This window comes from Cydia pomonella, chromosome 1 (assembly GCF_033807575.1).
Source record: "Cydia pomonella isolate Wapato2018A chromosome 1, ilCydPomo1, whole genome shotgun sequence".
NCBI classification, from domain to species: Eukaryota; Metazoa; Arthropoda; class Insecta; order Lepidoptera; family Tortricidae; genus Cydia; species Cydia pomonella.
The window spans coordinates 24,286,738-24,309,312 of record NC_084703.1 but is presented as its reverse complement, the minus strand read 5'-3'; the positions used below and the strand labels follow the sequence as shown (position 1 = coordinate 24,309,312).

At 38.2% G+C, this 22,575-nt stretch overlaps 1 protein-coding gene across 1 annotated transcript; it reads right to left on the bottom strand.

Annotated features, from left to right (window-relative positions):
• Nucleotides 1-1,931: 1,931 nt before the first annotated feature.
• On the bottom strand, nt 1,932-16,968 carry LOC133529879 (uncharacterized; the record flags this gene model as incomplete). The annotated part of the gene is made up of 13 exons (XM_061867680.1): nt 1,932-2,585; nt 3,442-3,559; nt 7,630-7,781; nt 7,871-8,048; nt 8,386-8,843; nt 9,182-9,322; nt 9,604-9,775; nt 10,841-10,990; nt 11,308-11,601; nt 12,350-12,470; nt 12,761-14,181; nt 15,783-16,136; nt 16,743-16,968. Coding segments are annotated over 13 exons (4,074 nt in total), but the record flags the coding sequence as incomplete, so codon positions are not given.
• Nucleotides 16,969-22,575: the final 5,607 nt, after the last annotated feature.

Genomic DNA, 22,575 nt, shown 5'->3' with positions numbered 1-22,575 from the left:
CAAAAAGCAGTATTGCGTTGGTATTGAAAAGAAAAGCAGCAATGTACATCGAACCAAAACATGTAATTATCATTACCTCTTTACAAATATTTACGATCAACGAGCGCGATTGTATATTGTAGGCACCTTGACTTTTCTTAAGTGCATGCACAAGCTTATTTAATATATTGGTATTTAATGGTGACAGCAGAAATTTCTCTTGAAATAGCAACGATTCAGAATGTAAATAAACATGGCTGTCTTTCACTATCCACATTCCACAGATAAAACGCAGATGACAGCCGATTTTGGAATTATTCGAAAACAGTGTTGCAACCCGCGATTTTTCAAATTTGCCGCCTTTTGCTATTGACAATATTTGCTTGACCAAGTATACTACCCATGTTATAATTATAAAGTGACTCACAAACGATTTCAATTTATGAATGTCACGAGAAACGTGGCTTATTCGATTGCAAGATTGTGGCGTTACCGATCGCATCAGGAGATGCGGACGCAAAAATGCGCTAGATTTTCATCATTAATCTAAAATTGGTGATTTAATTTTTGCGTCCATCACACAGTTTAATTGAGAAATTAATCAGCTGTGCGAAAAATTGCCCCGTCTGGGTTGGCCTTATTGGAATTTTGAGCCAAAATATTTTTTATATACAATATATGTATCGAATTTACTTGGCTCTATTGAAATAAAAAATATTTATTTCAGGTTTAACTAATATAGTTGTAGTTGCATGTGCAACTACAACCTATATCATTGCACACTTTTCGAAATACCAACGACATTTGTAAATTAGCATATTCGCTATGTGCACGACTGTCACGCAATCTAACATCCGCAAATCTAGGGGGAAAAGTCAATTCACTACATCTTATAAAACTACTCCAAAACTAAAAACTACTGAACGGATTTTCATACGACCTTCATCTATCAACAGAGTGATTCTTGAAGAAGGTTTAGGTAGGTATATAACGTGTTAAGGTTTTGTGTAAATTGGTTGAAATATGACGATGTTATATTGAAATATGATGAATCACGCTGGCTAGGAGTTTTTATCGAAAACGCTGCCTAATCAGTTATATTGAGTTATAACAACACAATGTACCTATGGTGGGATTGTCTCTCTTTCATGGGTCTACAAAAAGTCCTCGATGTTGAATGTCTATTTTTTAAGGCTAACTTACTATACACATTCTTACTTCTAGAAATAGATCACATATTATGTGGCATTCGCAAAGCTATTTAAACGAATACAGTATTCATAATTATCAAATTAAATACGTCTTATTAAGCATTACATATAGATTACAATGGTCCCTTGCACCGTACAATTTGAACGAATATTTCAAGAGTAATCGTATATTAAAGTTCCATTTCGAGCCATATAAGTAACTTGTACAAAATGTTAAAAACGCTATCCTTGGTTAGTTCTGATTTTCACCACCTTATGCGCTGCGATCGCTTAAGTTACTCCCACCAAGCTCTTCGCACGTAGCCAATACAAGTTACGTTTTACGTATGAACTGACCGCGCAACAGTAGTGCGGGTCACTACCCGCCCCTAGCGGTGAATTCTCGCGATTTTCTCTAATTCCGACTTTTTTTGAAAATATGACTTATGCAATTGCAACTTTTTATGTTTAATGGGTCCACGACTTACATCATAGCCCGAGAATTTTGTTTGAAAGAATAAAAATACTAGGAAAGTTACTAATTTTTTTTTGTGGTCTTAAGGATAACTCACGCTAGACCGGGCACGGCCTGAGTCGAGGCGTCCGACATGTCATTTTCTACGACGGCTGATCGGTGATCGATCACGTGGTGATTCCCATTGAAAACGAAGCGCCGGAAGCTGCGGCTCTGCCCCGACCCAGTCTAGCGTGCGTCATTCATTGCGATATTAGTCTAAGATTATCACATGTAATAAGACAATGTTATATGATAAAAGATATTTATTACTATAATAATGAAAAGTTTCAAAAATACACAAATCACCCGAGGTAAATCACAATTTAAGTTGCAAGTGCCTTTGTAAAAAAAATAATTTTACACATGCTACTTCTAATGACTTCATTACAACTTTAGGTTAAAATCTCTATGAACGAACGTTCTAAGTTAACGGAGGTGAGTAAACAGACCTCGTGGGGAGAGGGACGTGCTTACATTCATACGTTTACATAACGTCGTGAGAGAGTAGACTACCAAAATAAATTATTGTCGATGGAGAGTCGAACCGAACTCGACAAAGTTCGGAACGAATAAAAATTTCCGACACGAGTGCAGTACAAAGGCTAGTCGCCTAGGGTGGACACGAGTTAGGGGTTTGGGCTTCTTCGGTGGTCGGAGGAGCCAGAGATGGTGCGGGCGGAAGAGGGAGCAACACGAACGCGCCCGGTGCCTCAGGGCGCGTGCGGTACCGCGCGGCAGTAGCGCGCGGCAACGACGGAGCTAAAAGAGCCAGTGGCTCGATGGGCGGCGAGCGGGCTTCCGTTGGCACGGCGTCGCGCGCTCCGGCGGCGGCCGCTAGTGCGTCGCCCCGTTCCAGCGACCACTGTCGACGCAGTCCGCGAGGGCCCCCAGCCAAGCATCTGAAATTAGAACAACGTTCTTAATAAATTTACCTAACATACACGAAGATATCAAACATTTATTCAGCAAATAGGCTACTCGTACAGGGTTGACATGTGAAAGTATGTCAAAGACAAGAGGGATGAGCTGAAAGCCCATCGGCTACGTCAGCCACACTCTCGAACGCCAATAAAGGAGTTGAAGCAGACCGAAAACGGTCAGGAGCATACAATATATATAATACTCATTGATAAAATCTCTAGCTGGCATGACCATAACACGATTTTGTTTCATATCGAGGCCATTTAGGAAATTTCGTTATATGCATCTATCGCACTTTGTGCACGTCTTTTGCGGGTTCTATTTCTCAAACAAATTCGCATTAGCAAGCGACATCTCTAGAATAAACATAGCGTCATTTGCGACAACTGAGAAGCTAGCTGTGACAATTATAATATTATGGGTTCAGATATAATAATTATAATAAATCGACTTTTGCCCCGTCTAATACTGTGGAAATTATTTTTCATTTCATAAAACTATATATTCGTTTGTGCAATTGACACAATTTTAATCAGAATACTTGCTTAAATCATCAGATCATACTTTACCTAATTCGCCACCTACTAGCTAGATGTACATATACTGTGGAACATAGGTTTTTAAGGAGAATGGTAGTATGTTCCGAGGATGTCAGTCTTATTTATTAGTTTCTGCGAGTACCTTAAAATTTAATTTTCTTTTCTCTCTCTAAAAATCTCACTATAAGACTGTTTCTGTCATACGTATAGGCCTATACGTATGACAGAGGTAGTAGTTTTTTAATTGATTAATAACTTAAACTTATTCTCTATAGAAATATGTATTTTAAAAAACCTGTAACGAGAATATGGTGCGCTCAGATCTGTCGGAGTGGCCGCCGCAGAAGTTCCCGAGGACGGCGCGCGCGGCGGAGGGCTGCTGTCGGCGGACACCGCGCCCGATCGCTGCCAAGCTGTTTTAACAAAATGTTAAATAAAACATGTAATTTATCAGTATGGGATGGGACTAAGTATAAGTAAATAGCAGTTTATGCGTCTGCTACACAATGAAAGGCATAATAAAACGTAGTGATTATATGCTCTTTGGGCATAATAATACGAGTGTGGGTATACAGGATGATTATGTGGTCTGAAAGGAGTGAATATGTAGGTCATAATGTCATAATGAAAAACTTTACTATGGAGGCAAGCCTGATATCACAAAAAAATAACTGTTCCACAGAAAACAATGACATAATATGATTCGCCGAAATATACGAGACAGTAGATTTTTTTATGCGTTGCATGAAAATATTTGACAGATTGCGAAATAAATTGAATGCGTTTCGTTGTATAAAAGGAGCATGATACCTTAGTCTTTAACTCAGTAGATTTAAATGTCCAAACTTTGAACCAAAATACAAACTTGTGTCAATTTAATTTTGGGTGGTCGTGTTTTAATTTATCGTCACTCGCTGCAAATTCCCTACTTTTCACAGTTTTCGTAATTTACTATTATACACTACATAGTTATAGGCATATTGTAGGTACATAGTTTTGTAATTTAAACGCACATTCGAATATTATGATATGTTGAATAGTATCGCAAAGCACGTATGTTAAGAGGCTGTCAATACCTAAAGCGCGCACACTGTCTATTTGTATCGGAGTAAATGAGATAGCACTGTCGCATGTTACTGGGCCTGGGCAAGGGAATAATGAGAAAAATATTTAAATAAAAAAAAGTGGATTATTAGTGTAATATTTTACTCATTAGCGGTTTAGATATAAATGTTTTGAAATTGTGATTTTAATTGCAGACCCATAAGTCAAAACAATAAAGACATAAAACCGTTTTATTGTGATTTTAAGACCAATCTTTGCAATTATTTTCTATCGAGCCGATTTCGTTCAATCATGTATCGAGTACAACCACGGTCTTTGTGCGGGTTCGGGTTCGCGTTGAGTGTTAAAAGTCAGAAAGAAAGTAGCGAAAATGTTTATTAATTGTTATTATTAAATGTTATTATATGAATGTTAATGTTATGATAATTAAATGAATGCCCCGGCCGCGATGGAACCGAAAAGTACACTAAAAATGGGTTAAAGTAAATTGTTGCTTTACGCGTGTTTTGCTGACAGCGCATGCACGCGCCGCACGAGGCTATAAACGTGTTAAAGGTGCAATGCACCGAACAGTCTTTGAAATATAATTAATATGAACATATATTTTTCTTACTTGACTAAAACAAATAGTCTTTCTTAAAAAACTGTTTAAGTAACATTGGGTGTTGACAGCCTCTTAACGACATATCTCATCATTCTAGCTATATTGCGTGAGCAGAGAAACAATACCATAGAGATGATAAGTTTAATTTAGTGGCATTGCCTACTATAGATTGTATGTATAATATTTATGCTTTAGCTACCGGCAGCTTTGAGGTTTTGTAGCAGATATTGGCAGCTAGTGTCAAACCAGAAAACAGACGTATCTCCATAAACAAGTATAGCTTATACAGGGTGATTCAGGAGACGTGAGCAGGATCAAGCTTGAGCATTCAGTAAGTTATAAGTAACTGTTTCGTACCAGTATTTGTGAGATTAACGTTCTTTTATTTTTTACTGTTAAAAAAAAATGTTTTAATTTATTTACGCCATGTATGGTCACCCTCTTTGTTTTATCCATAACAAGTGACAAATTGAATGTCATCGGAGTCTGGTTACTTTTGAAAAATCGTATCTCACTCAAGTGTGACATTTTGTTTTCTTCATAATCAAACTGCTGTCATAACGGTTAAAGAGGTTTTATCTTTCTTAATTAAGTGGTATCCATGATTGTAGATTATCAAATTTGTCCGTCCCAAAAAGTTAAATAACGGAAATAAAGCGAGATTGTTTTACTTAAATATGATGATGAACGGTTCATTAACATTTACTGATTGTGTAGGCTTAGTCCTGCTCACGTCTCATGAATCACCCTGTATAACTCCTTAGTTTAAAAAACCTCACGGTTTAGATGACGCCTTGTGTAAATATCATAATATTCATAATGACGTTGACGACGGAATACTTTCGTGGCTGTATCGGCATGAATACAATTTTTAATATACAGCCTCCTTACGTATTCAATAAAATATTCGTAATCACAAGGGCCCCTACATGTCATGCCGTTGACAGAAAAAGTACGTCACGTCACATAGAGTTGATTCCAATTAGTCTTTTCGCAATAATAAATCAATTGGCCACCTCTTTAGTTAACTGGTATGGATTCTTGACAATCAGTACAGAAACGTCTGACTTGCGTCTTATTGTCACTCGACTAAATAATATTTATTAAATAATACACATTTTATATTTTTAGTGTTTGTAGTAAAAAACAAATTTATATTCCCATTGAGGAAACTCAGACAAACAGTATCTCGAGAATCAGCATTACTGGCATATCACAGCTACATTATGTCTACACTCAGATATGGTATAAGATAATAGTATAGGGTAAATCATTTGATGTGCAAAGGGCGTTTATAATGCAAAACATCACAAAAGAATAAATTGTTATCTCTACGATCCTTGTACATATTTGAAAAGGGTCTCTTTGTTCGCCTCAATGAAACTTATTAAAAAAACAGTGATATGATAAGTTACAATGACCGTATTTCTAGGCAGCGCAATCTACTATTTTTCCCAAAAACTTGTCTCAAAAAAACAGCTAGAAGTTCCTTGTATATAAAAATATATAACTGGTTGCCAGCTGATACACAAGCCATTCCAATTAACAAGTTTAAAAAGTAATTATTTTTATGGCTTTGTGAAATGTGTTTTATTCCATACATGAATACTTTGATTATGATATTGAACAGTAATAGACATTTGAAATTGTAATAAATTGCTGCATGATTTTTCTAATGTTAATAATTAACTCGCCCATGACGGGTTCCGTACCTTTTATGACGTATTAAAATAAACTACTTACTAGATCTCGTTCAAACCAATTTTCGGTGGAAGTTTGCATGGTAATGTATATCATTTTTTTTTTAGATTATTCATTCTGTTATTTTAGAAGTTACAGGACACACATACACACACACACACACACACACACACACACACACACATTTTTCCACTTTAGAAGTATCTCTCGCGCAAACTATTCAGTTTAGAAAAATATGATATTAGAAACTTAAATATCATTTTTGAAGACCTATCCATAGATACCCCACACGTATGGGTTTGATGAAAAAAGATTTTTTGAGTTTCAGTTCTAAGTATGGGGAACCCCCATTTTTTTTTTCTATTTTCTGTAAAAATCTTAATGCGGTTCATAGAATACATCTACTTACCAAGTTTGAACACTATTCGGTTTGGTTCGGCTTGTTTTTAAAGACCTATCCTATATGATGCCCTCTCAGACATGAGAGGAGGCCTGTGCCCAGCAGTGGGACGTATATAAGCTGAATTATTATTATCCTATATAATGATGTGCCACATGTTGGTTTTCTCTAAAAACTTTTTTTTTTTACTATTAGTTAAATACATATATGGACTCACTCCCTAAAAAGTAAGTACAGCTGCCTCACAAAATGCAGCTATTTCAAATTTCATTAAAATGGCTGTAACGCCTGTTACATACACACGAAAGGATGGTAGATCAGTAGGGCTACGATGGTCGGCTCTTTATCATTTGTCACCATGCCTGTCACGGTCTAACAAGTACCTATGTAAGTGTGAAAGTGACGGGTATAATGACAAGCGATAAAAATGGAACCATGCTGCCACTGCAGGATCAGACGGACATGATTAAACGATAAGGGTTCCGTTTTTGCAATTTTGACTGCGGAACACTAAAAATACATAAATTATTATAGTTTTACAGTCTACTCGATTTTTCCAGGATTCCAACATCAGATTCCCTTTCAAACGAAAAACAAATGAATCAGGCCAGCCGTGTTCCAAACTCCCAAAAGATCCCTAGGAATTGAGAAACTTCGTCACTTTTGCAGCCGGTTAAAAACTTGAACAACTACAATAAATACAACCATCTTACCAAATTTATCAGAACTTGTCGATGCATCAGAGCGCTGACGCTGGACCTGGATCTCCAGCTTTTCGTTCGGAGCATTTTCATTTATTTGCATTGGAGGCGTCATTGTTTCGCTGTCGTTTTCACTATCAGCCTCAAATAATATTTCTTCAGTCCTGTAACCAGATAAATTAGATATATAGCGTAATGTGTGCCACATGAAGACAAACTAATAAAGAAGCTAATAATTACGTCGAAGACTTACTCTAGTGGCGGTGGTGTCGGGAGTGGTTTGTCGAAACCCTCTTTTCCCAGCAGCCAGTAGGTGTGCATGGCCCCCTTGCCCTTGATTTGAGTCAAGCCCCGTGAGCGTAGACGGTAACCCCCCGCTGTCGACAATCGCTCAGCAGTCGTCGCGGAAATCTGAATACGCCAAGCAGCACCTAAAAATGTTGATTAGGATTTTAACAATAACTAATTAATCAAAAAACCAATAGAATATCAGATGAGTCAATATTCAAAGATTTGCGTTACTTGTTTTGTGTCAGCTAACACCTAAACTAACAGCAGATAACACCTAGGTAGATTGATTTTTCTTGCCTGAAAACCCCCATATAGCTAATTATATCGAAATCTTTAGAGCCGTTTCCGAGATCCCCAATTCTTGTATATATACAATAATTGCTCGTGTAAAGGTATAAGAGCACCAAATTTTAAAGTAGACGACTGAAATATATGTAATGTGTATTTAAAGATGTTAGGTACTAATAAATCTCTTACCAGTAGATTCCATTCTTGAAGCAGTGTTAACAGTGTCACCGAAGAGGCAGTATCTGGGCATCGTCAGGCCGACGACACCCGCGCAACATGGGCCGGTGTGCAGACCAATACGTAGATGCAGAGGTGCCGTCGGCGCGTGCCTGATGCGGAAACGGCCCGCCAGGTGCAACAGATGCAAGGCCATGGTGGCGATGCTCTCGGCGTGGTCTTGCGCGCGAGTGGGCAACCCACCCACAACCATGTAAGCATCGCCGATCGTTTCTACCTTATACACCCTATATTGTTCTATGGCAGCATCGAATACCGTGTACAAATCGTTTAGGAGGTCAACCACTTGCACTGGCGTAGCCCGTGCCGCCAGAGCCGTAAACCCGACTATATCGCTAAAGTAGATGGACACGTCTTCGAATTCTTCGGGTTCTACTCGTAATCCAAGAATTAGTCGTTCTGCAACCGATCTAAAGAAATCGAATTACTTAATATCGTCAAATGACAAGCTAAACTCACTAATTACCACCAAAAGTTCATAGCCATAATGAATCATATTAGTAGTATAAGGTTGATTTTTGTTTAGTTTTTAAAAATTAGTGAGAGATTTGCTTGTCAATTGACGAATGATTATCCTTAATATATTCAACTAGTAGGTAGGTACGAGTATCTATCTGAAAATAGAATCAAAACAATTCTAATAGGTCTTTAAAAATTATTTAATGTACAACCTAAGAACGTGATGCAATTATTACCTACTTCAGTCATTCATATCATATCGAAAAGAAAAAAAACTAATCATATTTACCTCGGCAACATTCTATTGAGGAGTTGTTCTGTTTTTTTCTTTTCCATGTCTAATTGTTCCGTCCGTTCCTTTATAAGTTCTTCTAGATTGTTGCTGTACTTTTCTAGCATCTCAAACATAGAGTCTACTATGTTAATTTTCCTGTAAAATATAATATTTAAATACGTGACCTGTATTCAAGACTAAATATTGAGAGTAACGACACCAAGTTTCGATTTTAATTGCGGCGGCAGGTTCATTATTTAAGTACGATAACGTAGTAGTTTGAAACCAATGCCTGTGTTTTTTACAACGTGTCACATATGCGTTGGTGATCTTTTGATTGAGGACCCTCTGTTTGACGAAGGGAAAAATAGGTCTGTCGTCAACACTGTGTCAATAATAGTATCAGTCTGGTTGCCTATTTAAGAGACATGGGAGACCTGCCGCGGTGCATGTGTCGGAAGATGTCTTGCAGGGTGTGGAAGTCCGGCCGCAGGTCCGGGGCCTCGCTCCAGCACTGGCGCATCACGCTCACCGCCTCGGGTGGCGCGGCACCCATCGACACCGACGGCCGGATTAGGGGAGGTGGACGCATTATCTTCTCTACGATCTCTGAAAATATTTGCTTGTTTATTACATATATTATCAATGTCGGATAGTTGGGATAATGAGCGGAAATATTCCTTCAGATTTAAAAAACAAGAACCCCTGAATGACAATGGAGAATAGACAATCGTTATGTGTAAAAGATCTATTTATAAAAATCATCAACATTTTAAAACGTTAACTGTATTAATAATATCAGTATTCCAGTGGATCCCAATATGAAGTTTCACTCTATAAATATCACAAATCTAAAGATTGCCTGACATTGGAAATATCGAATTCAGAAATATTATGTGACTGATTGCATAGTTATTTGCTTCCGTAACTGTACATTCTATGATATAATCACCCACCACATCTCCTGAATTAAGCTTTTAGTATTTTCCAGTCCGCGTCCATAGCAGCCGCTAAAGGCTTCGTAGACTACTTTTTGGGTACATCTAAGCTCCCGTTAGCGGCCGCTATGAAACTCAAAATTTCTCGCGTTTTTTTTTGTAGTCTGCTTCTTTCACACGTAAACCTTGAAATGTATAGGCCCTATAGATGTAGACTGTAGAGCTTTGCCATAGACCAAGTATTTAATATAGCCATTCGCGTACGTGCGGTTCGCGTGCGCCCTGGAGGGACAAAAAATATGCAATGACTATATTATATACACGTTTTAAGATACCATAAATACCACACATAACCTACGTAATTTAGTCGGGTTATTTGTTACCCACCGTAAACCATACTAAATTTATGATGGGGATAAAAAAAGGAGACTGCGACAAGGACAAACAATAATAACGCTTTCTCTGCCACTCCTACTAAAAGTTCCATAAGAGCATCTCATTCGGTCATCTCTCCCCTCCCCTATTTCATCTCTGTATTATTGTATCACTATGAGCTCCGCTAAAAAAGGGCTTCTTGAAATAATAGAAGTTACTTGATGACTGGTCGACCTTATTTATAGCAGAAAATTAATATAGCAATGCATATGCAATCCTACCATTAGCCAACAATTCGAAAACCAGGATTGAGTAAAAATTGCAAGCTAAATTTTATATCCGACAGCGACCCATCACGAACCTTCAGGTGTGAGAGCAAGCATGCAGTAGGGCTCGCCGCGAACAATGACCTCTTGCATGATGATGGCAAACGAGAACACGTCTCCTGGCTGCGACCCGCGCCCCAGTCCACCTTCCTCGCGCAGTATCTCCGGTGCAGTCCACAACAGCTCTGTTAATGGGAAATTCTTATTCTTATAACTTTTCATTAATATTTAAAGTACCAACTCAAAATTCAATAAGTAATCGAGTAGATGTGGGACCAACAATAATAAAACAAAATTCAGTAATGAAAATAAATAATTATGCTTGTAAGGCGTTGGTTCAGTGAACGTGCAGATTGTGAACCACCGTATTTAAGCTTTATTTAATACAAATAACTTGCTATTTAGATCGTAAGCAGCAGATTTAACAAAAGCTCCAAAATTATTTGTAAGGTGACATAGGTGGTCTAATAAGGAGTTTTAAATCATTCTGTAAATATTTTACCCCTAGCAGCCCTTGGCGGCTGAGGTAATCCTTGTGCGCGATAGAAGCCAGGCAGACCGTAGTCCGTTACTCTAAGCACCCAACGTGAATCGACAACGCAGTTCCTCGAAGACAGACGGCCATGCTGGCGCAGCGATGATGAATGTACATAACGCATGCCTTTGACTAGGTCTGTAAGCAAAGACAGACGGAACGTCCAATCAAGCTTGATATCGTCTGCCATCAGCACGTCCTCCAGAGACCCGCGTCCGCAGGCGTCGAATACTAACGCAGGCCGCAATTCGCATAGGCAACCTGTAAATGAATAGTACGTACGATACAAGTGAGAAACACGACCGAAGGGGAAGGGATTGTTGTAAATCGACACTAGTTGCGAATTAAGTACGTATTCGCAATTCGCATGTGTAACGTTTTATACGTCTGACGCTCGCTCTCAACGATTGAAACGCCTCTAACAAAATGATATTGTAATGTAACGTCACATTACATTAGTCTCTCCTAAATGTATCTATAGAATATCAAAAAAATTGCTATTTTGACCCTGAAATATTGTGTTTAAGTATATAGTTTCCATACAATTTATTTTCTAATAAAATTTAAGGAATCGAATTCGAATTTTCTTTAAATCTCAATATGTCTCTTTAAATTCCAATTTTTATAATGGGTGGCTCATTTTCTATCCATTTAGCTTACTTTTGTTATAATTTATATTCAACATGTGTCAAGTAGCCAAATCTCGACATAGTCACGTAAAGTGCTTATTACATGGGCGTAGGCCTTTTGTATGTACCTATACAAATAACTCAATTTCACATACAATCTATGCCCCTCCGCGGCGTCTGCCCTCCCCCAACCCCCTTGGCCACCGGCGATATCAACTTGCCCCCCTATCCTCCTTGTTCACTGGCCATTGGCTAATTAGTGCGGTAAAGCACCATATGTACTTACCTACTGTAAAAACCAGTGTGTCTACTATCATATGATATAAATATTAACCTTAAATATATATGTTGGGTAATTCACTTTGATAAATGTACTTTACCTATGAATGGATTAAGGTTTTCGTGCCGCATTGTTTGCATTACAAGAAGCACGTCCGTTGCTTTTCGTTTTATTTCGAGGGTCCCAGTAGACGGCAAATATTTTACGTGGACTGCATCACCCTGTTACAGACCAAATATTACCATATTTTACTTAAATACTTAAAGTATTACAAACCGTGCGCTATTTCAATATTGTATAATGTATTAAATACCTAATAATATTTGAATGGTTCTATTGATACATTAGTGATGATGTTTAAAATGCATTCTTAAATCACACCTTTAACATAAGATTGACTTGTGAAGCGAATAGGCAGTCAATTTTCTGAGTCTTGCCGTCGTTAAGATTCAGTGTAACCCAAATATAGTAAATATTGAAATAGTTTAGGTACATACAAAACGAACAGTACCTTGTAACGAGTGCGCCGATCGTGGGTCAGGCGATTGACGCTACATGTGGAAGAAGGCGCGGAGGGCGCGGCTGCTGCGGGCAGTGGCGCTGAGCGCGGTGACTGTTTCAGCAGGTCAGGCCGCTCCAGCTCCGGCCCACCGAACTCATGCAGTTGTTGTAGCCAGCAAGAAAGCATAGTTTCCATCCCCTCGCCCACGCGGCGCCGCTCGTCGGCCGGGAACGTGAAGTCACTGGCAAGGAGAACTGCGTCGCCTCGTCTGCGCCGCCGGCGGCGCCGCGTGGCCGCATACCGGGTGACGAGCGTTGCCGCCGCTGCCGCCATGAGAGCACAACAAACGAACACCACTGTCAGCATCCCATGTTCGAATTGAGCCCATAATTCATGGTCGGAAGCGGCATGTTCACCGGCCCATACTTCATAATTATATGTCGAATTCAACACTTCTACAATAGTCGACCAGTCTTCGGAGTCATCGAGTGAACGTGTCGAAGTTGAATTAAAAATTGTGACGAATTCCCATTCGCAAGTTCCATTTTCGACAACTATTCGTTGATATAAATAGAGTTTTATCTCGCTACTTTCCGTCCTTGTTCGTTCCGCTCGGTCTTGTCGATTAAGATTTTCTATGACTTCATTATATACAGTTGTTTCCCAGGAATCCCTTTGTTCCTCGGTTTTGCCGACTCGTAGTAGGAAAAGTTGTTGTTGAAAAGTGTCCAGGTGAAGTAACAGCGAGTTGAAGTCGTAGAGGGTGTCGGAGGCGCGCGGCGGGCCGGCCGCGGGCGACTCACCACCGGCGCCGGGCAGCGCCGCGGATTTCCCCGAGCTCCGTCGTAAGCGAGAAACATTTGATCTTTGTCCTTGAATTGGAGCTATCCGCGCATTCTCTTCGCGCGTGTTTTTATTAAATGTTTGTTTTGCGGGTCGAGTATTATTGTAGGGCCCGGGAAAATAACCTCGGAATCGACTCTCTAATGTGTTATTTTTTATAGTGTTTACTATGTTTTCGGTTCGTAAAATACCCGTAGACTCCTGACGAGTTTTCTTTTTGCGATAAGGGCGCACAGTTATGTTGTTTACGAGCGCGTCGGCTAACGGCGTCGGGAAACTTTTCTTATACAATGGTCCCCCATTGCTCGATAAATTCGGGGTTTGTGAAATATACGTAGATTGGTTAGATGACAAATTCTCTCTCGATTGTGTATAAGGCAAATTTCTTATAGCTAAAGTGATATTGCTCATTAGAGAAGTCAGTTGGGCATCTCGGCGTGCGAAGGATGCGGTGGGAGAGGGAGGCGAAGGGTCCTGGTCGAGCTGCAGCAGCAGTACAGCCGGCCCGATGCCCGCGGCGGCCGTAGCCCGGAGCGCCGCCAGCGCCTCCGAGCCCACTCCTCCGTGTGGTGCGCAAAGGATCACCACTGCAACAAGGAACATCAGCCTTCAATTGTCTTACACCTCGACCTCGTCGGATAATTATAGAACGATGACGATTCTATGAACCATGTTGTTATTTAATGAAAAACTTTACAACATCCGGTTAGCGTAAATAATAATAATTTTCTAACCCTTTTGTTAATGTATGTGTTATCCCTTTATTACAAAAACATAAGTCAAAGTGAGAGAGATAAGCCTTAATTTACGACATAATCGCACAGCTAGGCAAAAGGATCTTGTCTTTTTCCTTATCGCGGTCAAACTACTTACGCAATCACGCCGGTAATCCGTGCATGAATCCGTATTTCAGGCATAAATGAGAAAATCGAAACATTTACTCGATTTACCATTAATTATTAATTAAATATTTATGTTGAACCTACAACAATGATATACTTTATGAGCCCCCTGCACTTAGCGCAAATAGTAATATCTTGAAACAAAATAAATATAGAGAGTAAAAAAGAGTAGTCATGTTGGTAGTTCAATTAGATATTCCAGTATTAGAGAGATCATACAAAAGCCTGGCTTTAATGGAAAAAAAGCAAATAATATCGGGTTACTAATGGATTATTCATAGGTAAAAGGTCTAAACGCCGTCGCCATTCGTTATAATGTTTGCAAAATCCATTAAACCTATTAATAAAGTAACAATGCCCTTTGTGCTCTAGAAAATTCCTAGGATCGTGCGTGGTAGTTAATTTTCTCTTTAATCTCAGCAAGTTAATTCAATAGACGTAATCTTTTTCTAAATGTATTTCGGGTGACTAATTAGTTAATAAAAGATAAAATTTTAGTACTTTCTTATAGGTATTCATTCCGAATATTTGTAATGTTTTATATAATAGTCTATCATCGATCACTGCAGTTAAGTTTTCACGATAACTATATTATTTATGCCGATATTTAAAACAACATGAGATGTCTCTACAACTGCGTTACTTTAGGTACTGAGACGTCATATTTTATTCGAAAAAAAAATGCAAGGAAGACCATTGGTTAGTGGTAAACAACCAGAAGCTTTTGTAGTCAAGGATTTTATTTTCAATAAAATATTGCTGTATTTTATTTCATTTTATAAATTATGCAAATAAAATAAATCTTTGGGGAAAAATATTATTGTCACCTAGTAAAACAGTTGAATTAAGGAAAAATAAAGAATGTTAATAAATGTTATGGATTACATTGTAAGTTAATTGTATTAAAAATGAAAATACTTAAGTAAAATTTTCTCATAAGTTACCTGAAACTTTTCGTTCGATAGGTATTGTTTCAATTTGAAAAGGGTCTAGTTTTAAGGCATTTAAAAGAGTTTTTGCCCACTGAACTGAAATTGGAATCGTCCATGAATTAGGTAGGTACGTACGGGACCAAAGGGTGCAAGCCGAATCTGAATCTTTCACAGACAATGGACACCCCTTATCTTGCCTTTATTATTATCTACTTTTATGTACCAAGATTACCGATAATGAGGGCAAGTCTCGTGTCAGTTAGTGGATACGAGTAGGCGGCAAATTTTTACATTTTACTTTTGAATAAAAAATATATATATATATATATTAAATAATAAATTCTACTCACTTACCATGTGGTCTCCAAGCCAATTGTTCAAGTGAAAGCGCTGAGCGACGTGCAGCTAGACCCGCTGCGGTGATGGCTCTCGCAACTTCGCGAAGAATAACCGCGCATTCCCCTGCAGCCGGTGGTAGCAACACGCGACGCCATTGCAGGCTGGCAGCGAGACGGGCAGCTGCAGCGGCGCGCGCCGGCAGAGCAGCGCAGGCGGCGGGCTGTGGCCGGCGCAGTGCACGCGCCGCCGCCGCCAGTGCTCCGCAGGCGCCGGCGCCCGCCCAGCCGGCGCACACTGCCGCGCCGCCCGCGCTGAGAGCACTTAGCGCACCACTAGTTACAAGCTCTCTCCACTTTGGCCCGCACGTGTCTGTATGTATTTAATTGTTATTAAACCTCAGTAAAAGCCTTATTCATTTCAGAGAATTGATTTGATTAAGCTTGACAAATATTTAAGTGTAGGCACTTTCTAATGCCGTAATAAATTCGACATCTAAGTTGAATAGAGTTCACCTAATAATGCCTGCCAAGTCTGCAACGAAAACTTGTATTCGTCGTATTTGGATTAATTTCTAAACTTGTATTTATTTGTGATGAAGCAGAAAATAGTCTTTTCCCGCCGCGACCTAGACAAGCTCAAGACCGACATAGAGATACCTAAAGGTCTAAGTTACGAATCACTGTCCGGAATTCACTTTTTTTATACCACGTCGGTAGCGAACAGGCATACCGTCCACCTGATTGTAAGCAGTCACCGTAGCCTATGGTGCCTGCAACTCCAGAGGTGTTTCATGCGCGTTGATGACCCATAAAAAGTTATTTTTAAAACTGGCCAAGAACCTATGTATTTTCTCATGTGTTCTTTATTTCCCCACTTCTCAGTACATAACGTTTAATTTAAAACTTAGGCTTCTAGAGTATCGCTGTGAGCTGGGGCAGGTCTAAAAAATATTTCTTTTATATTTATTTGACATACCTTCGTAATTGAGAATGCGGATTTTGCGTTGCGTCAAGGTGGACTGGCCAATTGAAAGTGCGTATTGATGAAAGCGAGCTTCCGAGAAAAGGTCCTCGGCGTGAGGAGCGACGCAGGCGGCTCGCAAGAGCAGCAGCACCGTGGGGTCGGTGGCGCCGACGCGAGAACACGCGCCAGTGGCGAGCAGGAGCAGCAGCACCGCCAGCGCTGGCGGCGGCAGCGGCGGTCACGTCCACGCGGCGCGCCGGGCCGCGCCCCGCCGACCCGCTTCGCGCTCCGTCGCTCTGATGCGTTCCGCATAATTGCGCCAGATCAAACGCCTGCTGATCACTTGTGTCACGTTCATAATGCGATCGATGCCTTACTTAGCTTGTTTTCTTTTCTGGACGGAATAAAAATAGATGTTAAGAAACCTTTTTACTTTAGTTATATAGGTAGAAAGCAAAAAAAGAAAAAGGAAGATTTTGAAATACTTTAATAAATGGAATTGAGTGATTTGGATTGCTGCTAACAAGCTAAACAAACCCTGTCTTGAGATTTATTACTTTATTATAATTGTATTTTCTTATTTCCATTGCAATTGTAAGGGCGTTGGAGTTTTGTGTCAAGTTTTCGTGAGGGCTCACGAAAGATGAAACAATGGGAACAAGTTTGTGGTTTAAAACCTAAAAAAACGGTTTGCAATAAGAGTAAAATCAAGAAAAGAGGAAATCAGGTTCTTATTCTATTTTTTAGAGTTCCATAGTTAACTAGGAACCCAGCTTTGCCATTTTCGTTGACACGAATATATAAATATCAATCACGCCAACAAAGTGGTAATTTAGGAATTAGAATAAAAAATATTGTACCTACTCCTACACGTAAAGTGGGGAATGTTTTTTTTTTTGCTTTAACCCTGTTTTGAGATGTCGTTGGTGTGACAAACATGTAACTACGGAACCCTACACTGAAAATGGCCTGTGATGCTTTTGACCGGTATTTTTTTTAATGAACTGACTAATTTATTGCTTACCTTGTAAAATAACCATAACCCTGATCAACCTCGCCCATGTAAACACTTAAAAAAATGATTTACGTAAACTGCAGATCCGAACAACTAGAAGTAGTGGAGTTACAGAGATAAATTTTAAAATACATAATTTTCAGCAATATTGTTGAAAGAAACAGAAAATTAAAATTTCAATTAGTACAGAGATGTAAAATAATTCAGTGAGGTGTTTAATTCTGGTCTTCATCAGCAGTTCAATTTCACCAAATAGCACTGTTTAAATGCGAATGTTTGATTGGACATGATAATATTATATAAAAGATAAAATTCCTTATAAAACATGAGGAATTCTCTCAATGGAACTCGTCATCAGAACTAGACCTACACAAAAATGTTGCTTACAACCTCACGTGCTAACAATCTTAACGGCGGAGAACGTGTCATGAGGAGTTCCACTTCATCAATTGGCACTTTTTAAATACAAGTGATTCATTTGTTGATAAAAATACAAAAAAAGCTATATGTATGCCTATGACATTTGAAGTGATCTCATCATCAGAGTTGAATTTTAATAAAGTGTTACCTATCTAGAAATATATACTTTTGAACAAAAAATTATTCAACACACCAGCTCGTAAAACGTTGTGTGTATGTACTAAAAAAACTGATAAGAAAGTTTTATTTTATCCACATGTGTGCCAAATAAATCTGATGAAAATTTTGAGTTGTTTGATCATGTTGGCTGATAGAATTGACTTTTAAGTAATGATTTTGAGTGATAAATATATTACCTATATATTGCATTTTATCCACATGTAGGGCAATGTAATCAAATGCACATTTTGAGTAGTTTCCTTATGTTAGCTGGTAGAATAAAGTTTCAAATGATGATTTTGTATGATCATTTTTTTACAAGGTTCATTTAGATTTGAATTTGATTTGTAATGTTTTATAGTTAATATTTTTCTTGCGTTCGTGTGGTGAAATTTTTTGTATTTCATTACCCTTGCCACTTCTCGAACCACTCGATACGGTCGTGGTTCAATTTTGGAATCTTGAACTTTGCGAGGGTTTTAAGGAACGAGGGTTAAACAAACTGCCTTCGAGTGAAACACAATTTTTTTCACCACACCAAAGCGAGGAAAATACCAACTATAAAAAACAAAACAAAAAACAAATCTAAATGAACCTTGTAAAAAAATGATCATTCAAAATCATCATTTGAAACTTTATTCTACCAGCTAACATAAGGAAACTACTCAAAATTTGCATTTGATTACATTGCCCCACATGTGGATAAAATGCAACTTTCTCATTAGGGTCCTCTCTAGCTCCGATGACCTTCGTTCTGAATCCCTTAGTTTTCTAATGTTTTTTTAGCTTATCATATTAACAGCAACGGCTTTAAGCAATATTGTATCCCATACTTACTTCAAACTTTATTGTCTTCGAGATATTTGGCATCAAAGTTGAACAATTTTAGTTGGTTTTCTGACCCCAACTTTTGTGTCAATTAGTTTAAAATTAAAATCTGTTACCAGTTTTTAGAGACATCAAACCCGAATGTGTAGATTTCGTAAATGTAAAATCCTTCAACGCAATCGAGTTACGAAAAAAGTGTTTTTACAAACAATATTTTAAAAAATCATAAATAAGTGTTAATTTTTTTCAAAAGTAACGACCCAAAACGTGTCAAAAATCGATGAAAACCACGGAGAGAGCCCCTTAGATTTTGAACAATCAAGAGGGCTTTTACTAGGGTTGAAAAAATCCGGACTTATTTTCGGTTTTTTCTAAAAGCCATGTTTTTAAAAGTTTTATTCAGAGAATATCAATGTCACTTAGGGTCTATATTTTTTCGATAAACAAGGAAAAAAATTGGAAATAAACAAAAAAAAAAACGGACTTTGAAAAGAACTTGTGAATTTTTCCATTCATATTTAATCCATAGCTAGCTATACCTGCTTAGTTGTGTGTTTTGTTATCCAAATGCTGGCAATATTACCCAAAAAACTGAAAAACACGGAAAACACAAAAATTTCAAATCTTCCAGAAAAAATAACGGATTTGATTTTTTCGAGAATTTTCAACCCTAGCCTTTACCAGCTGGTGTGGAGAAAATTACTATTTCATATTGTACAAAAAATCATGGAGTTCTAGGGTAATGAGGACACTCCACAACAGGGAGGTGTACAATATCAGGATTTATTTCCTTAACAACAATGTGGGATGTATCGTGATATGGTGGCAGCAGATAGAAGCCTCATGCTGCTCTCCTCGGCAAACGAGAACTGGCGCAAACCTGTACTGTAGTACTAAGCACCGAGGACCGCAAGGCGATATGGAAGAATAAGGAGCTACACGGGCGTTTCTACAAGGCCCTCACGGGACCCGACGTAGACCTGCCCGAGTGAGAGTCAATCAGGCATATCATATCATCTTCAGTTATCTCATCTTGAAAAAAAACGGATGTTATCCTACGTATCGCTCGATACGAATACATGTTAACATTAATTTCATTTTTGAATATTAGGTACGTTTCATTTTACATAAACAAGAAATACTCGTGCTCGTTTCGTAAATAAATATACTATCGCTGCGCAAAACCAAAGTTACACTTAACGGGGCGTCTATTTTTTCCATCTGAGGGACGAAATAAACCTACCGAATTGAATACCAGGTAAATGATCATTAAAGAGTAATCACAATCATTGAATAACATTGTATAAGAAATCTCAACAAAAACATAAATGTGAAGTTCAATATTAAGAATATGTGTCGTTGTTGACTCGCCGACAAAAGAATTGAGATCTATACGGGTGCCAAGTTCTTTGCTGTGCAGAAAAGGATTTAACTTGCTAGTTTCATATAATAGTAGTCATCTCCAGTAGTCATCTGGAAGTGGATTAGTTTTAGACTCATAAAACTTAATTAATCGAATGATTATCAGTATTTTTTTTTCCGTGGAACTATCAAATAATTTTCAGTTCAGATTTCTTCCTCTATATACATTAAATAGCTTATGCCTCTAGGTCATCTAGAAGTGGGTAAGATAATTGATCTATGTGTTAATAATTATAAATACATGTCTTTATTTAATAAAATTTTCAATAAGCTTACATTTTTTTCCCCTATGTAAAACTAATATCCTACCTTGGTGCCAAATATCAAAGTCATCTGGAAGTGGGCTAGTTTTTGATCCATAAGACTTAATTAATCTAATGATTATCAATATATATTTTTTTTCATCGAATTATCACATAATTTTCAGTTTTCAGATTATTTTCTCTATATATACCTAAAAGTTTACCTTAATGCCAAATTTCAAGTTTCTACGTCATCTGGAAGCGGGCAAGGTTTTTGATAGCTTTTTGATGTATAAGTCAGTCAGTCATAAAAATGCCGGTTTGGAAACGTTAATTTATTTATAACTGTTTGAGCTACATATATTAAATTTTGTATTTTGGACAAGCTAAGGGGCTTGAATAAATGTGCCAAACTTCATGCGTGTAGGTTAAAAAGGTTTCAATTTGTGAAGGGATTAAAAGTATTTTTTTTTATCTGATGTTGTTGACGCTTTGGACACTCTAGGTGAACATGTCAGCCTCATGGGTGCTTTCATAGTTCCCTAAGCAAGGGAGAGATCAATAAAGTGGTATACACTGATTGCTATGTCTGATAAAGGCTCTGCCAACCAACAATTGATCTGTCCATTGTGCATGGAGCTCAAACTACCAAAAATTCTTTTTCTTAAGTCCAGACGCAGTCCAACAATATGTGAGACAAAGTCGGCAGGCTTCTGACAGTCTACACATAGTGGTGACTGTTTAACACCCATTATACATAGAGACTTGTTTGTAGGGATGTGTCCGGACCGGACTCGGAAAGCTGAGACTAACACTTTTCTTGCCAGGTTGACAGAATCAAACCAAACAACAAAACAAGAGTCTAGCTTGGATTGTTCTGTACCAGATTCCTACATACCTTGATAAAGATTGTTCTCCAAAATGGTATTCCAATACATCTTTTTTTAATTCTAGGAATTACTTCACTTGAATATGGTATAGAATCTACTACAGAGCCACTCATTACAGCGGTTTTAGCAAGCTTATCTACTGCCTCGTTTCCTACTAACCCTACGTGAGAAGGAATCCACTGTATTTTTGACAATCTTATCATTACAAGTAAACTCATAAATCAACTGGAGAGCTTCATATGCAATAGGCATGCCTCTTTGTTCCTTTCCTTTTTCTTTAAATTTGATTGGACACTCTGCCGCATGTCTAGATATTTTGAGACACTTGTAAAAGTAGGAATTATATGCCTTTGTATTAGCACTAGTTGTGTGTGTAGTAAGTATGTGTGTATATTTTTTGCCACGTACTAAGTAGACACCGTAGCATGTAGCGGTTGCCTACGAATAACGTGAGGTCACCGTATATATATATATATATATATATATTGTGTAATTTTACATGACTAATGATACGCGGCGGGCACTTAGTCGCCTACTACACCATTTTACATTAAAAGGGTCCTTGTTTGTCAAAACATTTTTATTTATTTATAAGAAAATATTTATTGTAGTACAGGTCTAAACGCAACTCAAAAGCTGTAACAGTAATGCTGCTACCAGCGCAATCTGAATGTCGCCTTTATCATGATTTGTCTGGAAGTCGAGTTAATAATCTGCGTTTTTCATCAACATTGGAAGCAACCCTTAGTGTAACACATATCTTAGTAGAATGTATATTTGATATATTGGCCAAGAGCATGTCAGGCTATGCTCATTGTAGGGTTTCGTAATTACCATTCTCTCAGAACAGGCCAAACGGGGGTTATTAA